The sequence below is a fragment of the Oxyura jamaicensis genome, chromosome 23 (assembly GCF_011077185.1).
Source record: "Oxyura jamaicensis isolate SHBP4307 breed ruddy duck chromosome 23, BPBGC_Ojam_1.0, whole genome shotgun sequence".
Taxonomy (NCBI): domain Eukaryota; kingdom Metazoa; phylum Chordata; class Aves; order Anseriformes; family Anatidae; genus Oxyura; species Oxyura jamaicensis.
Window position 1 is genome coordinate 4,403,035 of NC_048915.1, and position 11,101 is coordinate 4,414,135.

Sequence of the window (11,101 nt, forward strand, 5' to 3'; positions counted from 1 at the left end):
CTGCTTCCCACCCCTGCCCCGGCACGCTGCTGGGGGCTGCACCATCAGCAGCACGGTCAGACCCAGCCCAAATTCCGTGCGTTAATTCATGGAGGTGTGGGATCTCCTGGGCAGGCGCTGCCCCGTTTCCATGTCAGCCACTTGCCTGGGCTAACGACCTCGTTCCGCGGCTATTGGCTGTGAGTAAATAATCTCCAGATATATTTTTCTCCCAATAAGAGCCGATTTTTTCCTTTCTATTATTGTCAGGGGTGTTTATTAGAGCAGAAAAATAATAGCGCCGTGCTCACAGCCCGATTGCCAGGAAGCGCCGCGGGCGGCTGCTCCCAGACGTGCCGGGGGGACCAGGGGGACATGGGGGACACGGGGGGCAGACGTCCCCTGCCCCACTGGGACCCCAGGGAGGGTTCTCCAGCAATGGAGAAGGGAGGAGAGGCTCCCTTCTTGCAGGGAAAAGGAGTAGGGATTTACAGCGGGATGGGGAGTCTGAGCAGGGGGGTGAGGATGAGGCTCAGCCGGAGGGCAGGGGACGTTCCTCTGCCACCTGGGCATCAGATCCAGAAATTCAGGGACACACATTTCATATTCCCTCGCCCTGCATCCCAGAGGTACTCCAGGAGCTTGCCTGTCCCTGGGCATCACCCCCTGCTCCCCGCCCCCCAATGAACACAGGGACACCCCCCCCCCACGGCACCGCTTCCCGGTGCCGGCGGCGTGTGCGCAGCTCCAGCTCCTCCACATCCTTTTGACATCTGGCAGATTAAGGAAGAAGGATGGCAGGCGGCCCCGCCGCCCCGTCCTCCCCCTCCCCGTGCCCACCAGGGACTGCCCGGATCCCAGCAACACGGAAAATTAATAGTCCTGCCTCATTAATTACAGTAATGTGTCAGGAGCCTTGTTCAAGGTCAGCCTCCTGGACCCCGCGCAATCAATTCGCTCCCAATTTGCATTCGTGTGGCTGCTGAGGAACTGGGGAGCGGAGGCAGAAAGCGGCTGTGGCGCAGGGGACGGGGACCAGAGCCCCTCAGCACCACGGTGCTCAGCACCACGGGGGTCCGGGCGCCTCGGGGCCCCCCCCATACGGCCACCGCTGCCGTCAGCAGCCGCGGGGTGACCTCAGGAGCTGCCAGCCCCAGGCCGGAGCGGAGCCGTCTCTGACTCACGCTACGATTTCCGTCGTTGGAAGGGGCTGGAGGTAATCGGAGCGTTTTGCAAATAGCACGGCGTGTTAAGAAACAAAGTGTTCCTCGCCCGGAGACGTTCAAAGCGCCGGGGACAGGGACAGGGACAGGCAGTGCCCCTCTCCGAAAGGCCAGCGCAGATCCGGCCTGAAGCAAATCACGAAGGAAGATGTTTGCACCCCAAAGCCCGGCGTAAAGCCTGGGGAAGCCATCCCTTAACCAATGCTGGAGGGGTCGTTAGCACCGCTAATTACACAAACTGATCAGAAGTGGGGAAAAGGTTGTGTGGGGAAACTGAGGCAGGGGCAGGGGAGCAGGTGAGGCCCTGCCTGTTCCCGCAGCCCCCAGGCGAGGGTCCCCGACCCCCGAGGACCCTGCAGCAAGGCTCGGCCAGTGCCTCTGCTGGGCTGAGCACTGGGGTTTGTTTGAATTAATCACATCGGGCGGCAATTAAACAGCTCTGCTGATCTGTTAGAGGCTGCACCAGCTTTGCACTTAGATCTCATCTCACACAGCTGGCAATGTTTTATTTTTCCAGGAAATGCAAAGAAGAAAGAAGAAATCTCTTTAGGGAGGCCGGTTCTTGCTGACAGCTGAGCCGACGCAGCCCGGTGACATCCTTCACTTTGCCCAGTGGCAGTGATCCACCCGGCAGGGATTTAATCTGAGGGGCTGAGGAAATGCCTGGGGTCCAGAGCCGGCCGGCATCCCACCGGCACGCCAGCACGGGGCTCGGCTCGGGGCTGCCCCTGTGCCCCTGCCCCATGCGCAGTGGGGGCACTGCGGGCACCACCGCCCCGTGCCGTGCTTGGAGCCCATCAGCAGTGCCTGGATCCGTCCCTTTCTGCCCAGCAGTGCCTGGATCTGTCCCTTTCTGCCATCTCCAGCACCGCGAGTGGTGCCCAGGGTGGCTCCGAGTGGTGCCACCAGCCCTCGGTCCCCAGGAAAAACCCCGCGGCGCTGCTGCTGCTTCCCCTCTCCGCCTCCCCACGTGCTGCCTCGTGCCGTGGGCTGGCAGCCCCCTGCCCAACGCCCACCCACAGGGTGCCTGGTGCCAGCCCCGGGCACCTTCGTGCCCCCAAGGTGGGCTCCCTGCTCCGTCCCGCACGTTTCCTGGTGTCAGCACCTGCGTCTGTACCGCTGCAGGTGGGTCCCAAAGAGCCCTGCGTGACCCCCCTGGCTCTCATCCTCTCCCTGTCCTCCTCCCAAGGCCATGGGGACATCACAGCACCGCTCGTCCTCCTGTCCCACCCCCGGGACGGGGTCCGTGGGCTTGTGACAGTGACTCAGAGCCGGAGGGGAACTGAGAGAGCTGCCGTGGGGACGCATGCACCCCTTCCACCCATCCCACATCAAACCCTCTCCCTGCGGAACAGGGGAAAAGGAGCCCAGGGGCAGGCACCCGGGGGTGCTCAGCCCCACGGACACCCGTGGGGACACGCAGCCGTGGTTCTGTGCCCAGCAGCGAGCAGGGCACAGCTTGTTTGTGCCTGGGTTGGTGTTGACAGCTTTCGCCATCCCTCGCCGGTTCCCACGGAGATGCCCACGTCGCCATAGCTACCGGCACCGATATTCCTGCTCTCGGCAGTAAACAGCCTGCAAGAAGGCAGCTTGCCGTGGTCAGACGCTGGGGGTTGCTACACCCGAGGGGAATGTTGCAAGGCCCCCCTCCTGCCCCGCTGTGGGAAACGGCCCCCGTGGGGTTTCACTGGGTACCAGCTGGAGACGGGGACGGAGCCCCCGAGCGTCCGGCCCCAGGGGGATGCCCACCAAGGGTGCCCACCAAGGAGCTCGGTTGGGTTTTTCCCTCTTTGTGTGTGTTTCTTGGCTGAAATCTTGTTGGGCAGGCCGGAGATTGGGTGCTGGGACCTGGGATGGGGAGATGCAGGGAACTGACCCGTGCTTGGACTGGGGTCTGCAAGGTGCGACGGCCCCAGCCTGGCCAGCTCCATCCTGCGGGAGGTCCGGCTCCACTGGAGATGCTGTGGGTGCGCCTCCCACCCCTGACCCCACGCATTTTGGGGAACATCAGCATGAGGGTCATGCTCCCACGGCCCCGGGCTCGGCAGCCTCGGCCCCGCGGTCGGGCTGTTTGCGGCAGGGGTTGCGTGAGCGCTGAGCGAGGCGGCGCTGACGGCAAAACGCGTGCTACAAATCCCGTAGTAAACACCCATTTGCACAACAGCCAGCGCCGTTGCGAAGGCTGCAGTGCGTGGCGGGTTGGGCAATCCCCTGTTTACCCCGCGGGATGCGGGTTTCCCCGGGGAGCCAATGGCTCCCTGCCCCAGGCGGCAGTGCCCGCAGAGCCACCCGGCAGCCGGGCAGCACCCAGGGCGAGGTGCCGCTGGAAAGCCCCGTTCCAGAACCCCAAAACCGTGCCCCCATCCATTCCCCCATGCCGTGTCCCCCTCCGCAGCCCCAGCCGGGAGATGGTGGTGCTGGGGCGGGGAGGCCGGGCGCTGCTCCCCGGCGCTGGATGCGTGCGTGCCGCCGGGCTCTTTCCTTCCTGCAGCGAGCGAGGCAGTCCAGCCTTCAGGGAAGTGTTTTGCAATCACCTTCTTCAGAGAGTCGCAGCAATTAACGGCGCTGGTTTTGAGGAACTAACGGTGAAAGCAGCATGTTGGCAAACGGGCTGAGCGCAGGGAGCCGCGGGGAGACGGAGGCCGGCGTTGGGAGCGGGCGGTGACGGCAGCCGGACGGAGAGGTAGGGATGGGGCACGGGGTGCTGGGGTCACGGGTGGCTCTGCCGGCCCCTGCCATCCCCAGCCACGTGTGCCGGGGGGCCGCGGTGCCCCGGGCTGGCTGCTTTCCTACCGCCCACGCAGGACGTCGGAGCAGGGGGCGAGGCGCTGAGAGCACTTGGAGCCGGGTGCTGGGATGGGGCAGGTGCCCAGCGCCAGGGGGATGAGGCTGGGAAAGGGCATGGGGAGAGCTGGCACCAGGACCCCTCCCAGCACAGCCATGGGATGCAGTGCAAGAAGTGCAGGGAGAGGGTTCAGGCAGGACCCCGAGGCCCTGCAGGCTCGGCCAGCCCTGCTGCGTCGCCTTCATTCATTTGTTTCCCTGTTTGAGCTTATCTCTGCTGCGCGAAACCCCAGCTCTAACCCCTGCTCAAACCACAAATCTCTCCCCAGCAGGGGCTGAAGATACCCGATACAAGATCAGCCCGTGGTGCAGCGAAGCACAGGGCGTTTGTGCCCCGGAGCGCCGGTGCTGAGACCTGGTGAGAGGGGTCTGTCAGTGGGGAGACCCAAAGTGACTCCTGCGGCAGCTGAACCCCGGGGAGGACGTGTCAGTGCTGCGGGGGGGCAGCTGCGGGTGATGCCAAAGGGACGTCGTCCTCCAGGAACAATCCCCGGCCATCACAAGCTCCTCTAACCCTCCTCATCCCGAGCCCCTTCCCAACTCGCTGCGTCTCCGTTCCAGGTGATGCCAAGCCCACGGAGCAGACCATGGCCAGGCGCGGTGCGGGGACGCCCTTCCTGCTGCGGCTCTCCCTGCTCCTGCTCCTCCGCCTGGGTGGTGAGTGGGGACCCGGCCCCGTGCCCCCAGAGACCCCAGGGTGCCCAGTGCCTGTCCCACCAGCCAAGGGTGCGATGGGGACAGGAGCGGCGGGAGGATGAGGCCCAGCACGGCTGTGAAAGGCTTGCCCAATGCCTGGCTCTTCCCCTCCGGCGGCTGCGGGGCCCCTCTCAGGAAAGGAGCCCTGCTCCTGCCCTGCCTCGGTGCCGGGGGGCTGAGACAGCTTTGTCACAGCCGTGCCCGGGGTTTTAACACACTCTCCCTGCCTGCAGGGACCCTCGGCTGTGCCTCGGTGGATGTGGGCTCGCCCGTCGTGCTGCTGGGGTCGGCCGTCACGGCGTCCTGCAGCGTGCGCAGCAGGCTGTGCCGCGGGCTGGAGGGCGGGCGGGCCCGGATCTCCTGGATGCTGGACAACGAGACGGTGGCCGGCAGCCAGTGCTGCGGGGCAGGGGACACCGAGGTGTCCAACCTGACCCTGCCCCAGTTCAACCGCACGCAGGCCAAGCTGTGGTGCTGGGTGGAGTGGAACGGGACCAAGCAGCGGGTCGGCCTGGCCGAGATCCGGGCGGGCTGTAAGTCCACCACGCACGTGTCCCCCCGAGGCACTGCCATCCCCATGTGCTCCCTGATGCTCGGGGCTCCGCACAAGGTGACCGCGGCTTCCCCAATGCCTGAGACGGGGCATTTTGCCCAGCTCCTCTCCTGGCTGCTCTCTCCTAGACCCCCCTGCCAAGCCCTCCAACCTCAGCTGCCTGCTGAACCTCAGCGACTACGGGCTGACGTGCCGCTGGGAGCCGGGAGCCGACAGCCACCTCCCCACCAGCGTCGCCCTCAAGTGCTCCACGTAAGCCCTGCCGGGGGACGCCGTCCCCATCTCCTCAGCTGCATATCCCAGCCCTCTCCCCACCAACCCAGCCCGTCCTCTGCCCTCCGAGCCCACCCCTCTCCCCCGGCAGGAGCAGAGCCCGGGGGGTGACGGGCTGCACCCCGCAAGGCGGCCGCAGCCAGTGCACGGTGCCACGGCGGCTGCTGCAGCTGTACCGGCAGATGGAGATCTGGGTGGCCGCCTCCAACGCGCTGGGCACGGCCGAGTCCGAGCGCCTCCGCCTCGACCCCATGGATGTCGGTGAGTGACGGCCGCCGCCGCCCTCCCTGCTCACGAACGAGGGCCTGGGGAGACTAATTATCGGTGAGAGAGGGATATTAGAGCGCCGTTAAAGCGTGTCAGGCTCCCGGGTCGTATTTTACAGGCAGGTTGCCGTGATAAATGGCTTGCCGAGATGAATAGGTGCCCGCGCCGCGTTACAGAGCTGTGCGGCGTGTGCCGGCGGGTTACGAGCCGGCGGTTGACCCGCTGCACTCTACAGCTCTCTCCAGCAATTGATTACCCATTTATTCAGGAGGTCCATTAATAATGTATCCGGCTCCCATCAGCTATTTATAACAGGAACCTTCCCAGGCATCGCGAGGCGTCCTGCTGGGGACGGGCTGTCAGCCAGCCAGCCCAGCCGCCCCGCTCGGAGCGGGTCCTGGCCCCCATACGGACACAGACCTGCTGCCTTCCTGGGCTGCGCACCAATCCTGCACCCCTTGGGGTGCTTTTCTCCCCTGTAGGAGTTAGCACAGGCCGTGGGGTACGCCGGTGCTGGTCCCCTGCTCCTGGCATCGTCCCCATGTCCCAGTGTGGGGTGGGCAGAGCCTGTGGAGACGGGGAGCAGCCCCTGCCCATCGTGGGGCCAGTTGCAAAACTTTTGGTTCCTAACGAAAAAGATGAATTTCCCCAGGCTCTCCCCGTGTGCTGCAGGTTGCTTGCTCCTCATTGCTCTCCAGCTCCTGCCCCTTCTCGCAAAGTCTTGTCCAAAACATTTTGGGGAGGATCCTCCCCTGTCCCCCACCCCGAGCTCAGCACAAGCCGCAGCCCCTCTGGGGTCCGAGGCGTTGATAACAACAGCCCCGTGCCAGGATGCGGCCCCGGCACAGCCCCGCGGGCTCCCCCAGCTCCCCCCGTCTCTCCCTGCAGCCCAGCTGGACCCCCCGGCCCTGCGGAGCATCCAGTCCGTGCCCCCCCAGACCGACTGCGTCGCCCTGGCCTGGGCGGTGGCGCCGAGCAGCGCGCACATGGAGCTGTGGTGTGAGCTGCGCTACCGGCCCCCCGAGGACCCCGACTGGGTGCTGGTGAGTGCTGCTGGGGGCAGCGGGGCCCTGGGGACTGCAGGAACCAGGATCTCCCCCCTGCTCCGAGCTCGGCCAGGGTTTGTGCCCTGCTTTCTGCACCCTTGGGCACATCCAGGGGCAGGTTGCAGCCCCCAGGTCCCTCCCAGGAGGGATGCAGCAGCAGCATTTGGCCTGCGGTGCCATCGTAGTGGCTCCCTGCCTTCAAAACCCCCAGGGCAGTCCTATGGGGTCGGAACCTGAGCCTGGCCCTGAGCCCAGCCAGAGCAGCTCCCTCTTTTCCCCTCCTTGGAGGGGGAAGATGATGATGGGACACGTGTGGAAGGGGACAGCAGGGTCCCCTCATGTGCGAGCACACAGCTCCCGGAGCCGTACCCCGCAGCTGGCCGGGGTTCGGAGGCAGGATCCAGCGCTGACCCCGCTCCGGCTGCCCCCAGGTCACCGGCATCGTCGGCCAGGCCGGCACGGCGCAGTGCTGCGGGCTCCTCTTCGGGACGCGTTACCTCTTCCAGATGCGCTGCCGGCGGCACTCGGCACGCAGCCACTGGAGCGAGTGGAGCGCGGCCAGGAACCACACCACCCATGAGAAAGGTGGGTGCAGAGACGTCCGGGGGGGGGGCCCTGCACACCCCCGGGCAGCGCGGCCGCAGCGGCACCGCCACGCTCACCCCTGTCCCGCTGCAGCCCCCGCGGGGAAGCTGGACGCATGGTGGAGCACGCGGCCGGACCCGGCGGGCAGGAGGATGGAGGTGCAGCTGCGGTGGAAGGTGAGCGCACGAGGGGAGAGGTGGGGAGTATGGGGCATCTCCTTCGGGACCAGGCAGCCCCTGTAAGCCCTGTGGGGAGCACAGGGCATCGCCTTCGGGACCGAGCTTCCCCTGTAAGCCCCGTCTGCTCCCAGGCCCCACGGCAACGGGAGGCAAATGGGCGTTTGCTGGGGTACCGCGTGGCTCTGGGGCCCAGAAGGAGAGGTAGGGAGCCCCCGACTGTCTGCAACACCTCTGACACCCACTGCGACTTCACCGCCCCGGCGGGGACCAGGAGGGTCTACCTCTCAGCCTACAACGCCGCCGGCGAGTCAGCAGCGACTGAGGTCGTGCTCCTGGAGAGGAAAGGTGAGGGTCTGAAGGAGCACTTCTCATGGGCTGAAAGCTTCCCCCTCGCAGGGGTTTGGGTGGCATTTTTAACGTGGCTGCAGCCCCAAGGGAGGGTGAGCACCCACGGGGCTCCCAAAGAGGCTCCCCACAAGGTGCAAAGCCGACGCGAGGGGCAGGGCAGGCACCCAGGCAGTGAGCAGGGGCACGGGGGGCTCTCAGCTGCAGGGAGCAGGGCCGGGCTGCTCCCCTCTGCCCTCAGCCCCATGGTGTCCCCACGCAGGTCAGCCCCTGGCTGGGCTCCGGGCCGTACCCGGAGGCGAGCGCAGCCTCTGGGTGCGCTGGGAGGCACCCACGGCCCCGGTGGCCGCCTACGTGCTGGAGTGGCAGCGGGTGGCCTCGGAGCCCGGCCGCTGCAGCGCCTGCTGGCAGATGGAGCACGACGGGGCCGCCACCAACGCCCTCATCCAGGGTAAGCGGGGGGATCTGGGGGTGCTCCGGTGGGGTCCCGGCCCTCCTGGCTGTGCAGGGTTTTGCGTCCCAGGCTCTCTCCTGTGCCCATGGACAAGGCTCCCAGCAGCAATCCCTGCCCCGAGCCCATGCCACAGGCTCGCTCCCTGCTCTGCATTGGCTCCCCTGGGGCTGGCACAGCCGGGGGGGGGCTCAGCAGCCAGGACCCCAACCCGCAGCCCCCCTCTGCTCTCCGTTGCAGACGGCATCGAGCCCTTCCAGCAGTACAACATCTCGGTGTGCCCCCTCTACAAGGATGCCGTCGGGACGCCCGCCCACACGGCAGCCTACTCCAGGCAGAAGGGTGCGTGTGCTCCCAGCACCTCCCCTCGGGGCACGCTTTTGTCCCCGTGTGCCCCTCATTCAGGGGCTGTGCAGAAGATTCTCAGCCCACCGGGCAGGGATTTGGCTTGCTGTGGCTGCGCCGAGCCCCCCAGGGCACAGAGGCAGCAGCTCAGCACCGTGCTCAGTCGCTTGTCGTGCTCCGTTCCAGCACCATCCCACGCCCCGAAGCTGCACCTGAAGAGCATCAGCAAGTCCCACGCGGAGCTCTGCTGGGACTCGGTGGCCGTTGAGCTGCAGAACGGCTTTATCACCAACTACACCATCTTCTGGGCCAACAGCACCGCCGAGGTGGCCAGTGAGTCCCGGCCCCGCGCCCTGCCCCACCTCGGCTGTGCCGTGCAGGGTGTCAGCAGCCCCAGGCCCTGCTCAGATGGATCCGGACCCAAGGGGCTTTAATCAACCTGTTTTAGTGGGAGGTGTCCCTGCCCATGGCATTGGGGTTGGAACTGGGTGGGCTTTGAGGTCCCTTCCAACCCAAACCATCCCGTCGTTTTATGATTGTGCCCTTCCCCTCTCCCTGCTGGAGCCCAGGCCTGCCGGGCAGCCCTCGGTCAGGCTGTGCAGGGCGCAGGGCATGGCCAAGCCCCGGAGCTGCCCCAGCCCTTCCAGCAGCCCCCGTGCCTCTGCAGGTGCCGTTGTGAATTCCTCTTTCCATTCCTTCGTCATCCGGGACCTGAAGCCATCGACCCTCTACAAAGTGCACATCATGGCATCCACGGTCGGCGGCAGCACCAACGGCACCAGCCTCACCCTGGTGACCATGGTGCTAGGTGAGGCACGGCCGCGTGGGGCTTTGGGGACGCTGAAGGGGTGTGAGGGGACCCACTGGAGCCAGGTCCTGCCCCAAAATTGCCCCATCACCATCCCCACCTGTCTGCAAGGGGCATTTATTGCCGTGACCCCATCCCCTGCCTGCTTTCCAGATGACATCGAAATCCAGATCCTCTTCCTGACCCTGGGGCTGATCTTTGTCCTGCTCATCGTCCTGCTGATCTGCTTCCAGAAGAACGGGAGGTGAGCGCTGAGAGCCCCGCTGCAGGGTTGGGACCGGGCTCTGCACAGGGCTGGAGCTGCCCGTGTCCCTGACACAGCCCCGGCTGTCAGAGGGGCTGAAGGCAGGGAGGGGACGGCTCCAGCCTGATGCCGAGCTCCAGCCCCGCAGCAGCCAGCTCCCGGGCACCGTGCTGACCCCCTCGTTCTGTCACCCCCAGGGTGAAGCAGCAGTTCTGGCCCAGCGTCCCCGACCCGGCCAACAGCAGCCTGGGCAAGTGGGTGCCGGCGGAGCTGCAGCAGGTGAGACCTCTGGTGCCTCCCCTGCGCGATGCTGGAGGGGGACACAGGACCCCGCAGACGTGGCTGTGCCAACACACGCTGTTCCTCCAACCCACGCTGTTCCTCCAGGAGCCTCCCCAAGTCCCCGGTGCGAGGGAGCCCGGCCTGGCGACCATTTCTACCATCACGGTGCTGGAAAGAGCGGCAGGGAAGCAAGCGCCCGTTTGGGGCAAGGATTCCCCCGCAGAGACCGCCGTTGCCTTCCCCGGCCTGCCCCAGCCCTACGTGCAGCAGGACGGCCCCGGCAGGGCCGCAGGGACGGGCACTTGCTCCTATGGGAGCGGCGAGACCGTGCAGTACACACAGGTGGCAGGGGACGGCTACAAGGGCCAGCAGCACGTCCCGTGCCGCCTCTACCTCCGCTCCAGCTCCACGCAACCCCTGCTTTTCGACCGCAGCCCCAGCCCCAAGCCCTACGAGAACCTGTGGTTCCACGAGGCCGCCCCCAGCCACGGCTGCCGGGGGGCCGGGGGCTTCTTGGAGGAGCCGCTCATCGACTTCCCCCTGCTGCAGGGCCTGCAGATCAGCGGGGCCGAGGAGCTCCACGACTTCCAGCGGTGTTAACGGCGCCATCCCGTTAAGGGACCGACCGCCCCGGACCGAACCCTGCTCCGTGATCGCCCCCCAAGCTGGGCACGGAGCCCCCCCTCCTGCTGCCCCCCAAGGGCCTGCAGCCCCAGGGGGTGCTGTGTGAGGACCGTGGGCCCGTCCCTTCTGCTTTCCCACCCCCTCCTCTCTCCTGTCCCCTTTGTTTTCCTGTCCCCTTTGCTCTCCTGCCCCCCTGCCCCCCCACGACCCCCACAGCCTGGCTGTGGGGCACAGGCAACCCCTCCCTGCAGAGCAGCCCTGGCCGGGGGCTCCCGGTGCTGCGTGCTCGCCTCCCCCCGTAACAACTCCCCCAATAAACAGGGATCGGCCCGGGGACGGCGCCCACCCTCCCTGTGG

The 11,101-nt window shown here is 66.4% G+C and overlaps 1 protein-coding gene across 4 annotated transcripts; it reads left to right on the forward strand.

Moving 5' to 3' along the window:
• The first annotated feature begins 1,776 nt into the window (after positions 1-1,776).
• CSF3R (colony stimulating factor 3 receptor) lies at positions 1,777-11,062 on the forward strand. 4 transcript variants are annotated; one of them, XM_035345830.1, is made up of 18 exons: positions 1,777-1,792; positions 3,746-3,885; positions 4,316-4,404; positions 4,608-4,703; positions 4,976-5,275; positions 5,424-5,547; positions 5,660-5,829; positions 6,724-6,878; positions 7,313-7,466; positions 7,560-7,642; positions 7,777-7,990; positions 8,253-8,441; positions 8,682-8,783; positions 8,973-9,119; positions 9,454-9,594; positions 9,748-9,838; positions 10,036-10,117; positions 10,226-11,062. In XM_035345830.1, the coding sequence occupies exons 4-18, from the start codon at positions 4,634-4,636 to the stop codon at positions 10,718-10,720; spliced, it is 2,517 nt and encodes an 838-aa protein (XP_035201721.1). In that variant the 5' UTR covers positions 1,777-1,792; positions 3,746-3,885; positions 4,316-4,404; positions 4,608-4,633; the 3' UTR covers positions 10,721-11,062. The 4 variants fall into 4 exon arrangements, with proteins under 4 accessions (XP_035201721.1, XP_035201722.1, XP_035201725.1 ...); XM_035345831.1 differs by lacking the exon at positions 1,777-1,792 and having other exon boundaries at positions 3,214-3,885; positions 4,316-4,511; positions 4,620-4,703; XM_035345834.1 differs by lacking the exon at positions 1,777-1,792 and having other exon boundaries at positions 3,214-3,885; positions 4,319-4,511; positions 4,620-4,703.
• Positions 11,063-11,101: the final 39 nt, after the last annotated feature.

Bases quoted from the DNA above. Each gene is read 5' to 3' on its own strand.
- CSF3R (XM_035345830.1), top strand. From the start codon at position 4,634: ATGGCCAGGCGCGGTGCGGGGACGCCCTTCCTGCTGCGGCTCTCCCTG. The intron at 4,704-4,975 runs GTGAGTGGGGAC...CCCTGCCTGCAG, and splicing joins CCTGCTCCTCCGCCTGGGTG to GGACCCTCGGCTGTGCCTCG. The intron at 8,784-8,972 runs GTGCGTGTGCTC...GCTCCGTTCCAG, and splicing joins AGCCTACTCCAGGCAGAAGG to CACCATCCCACGCCCCGAAG.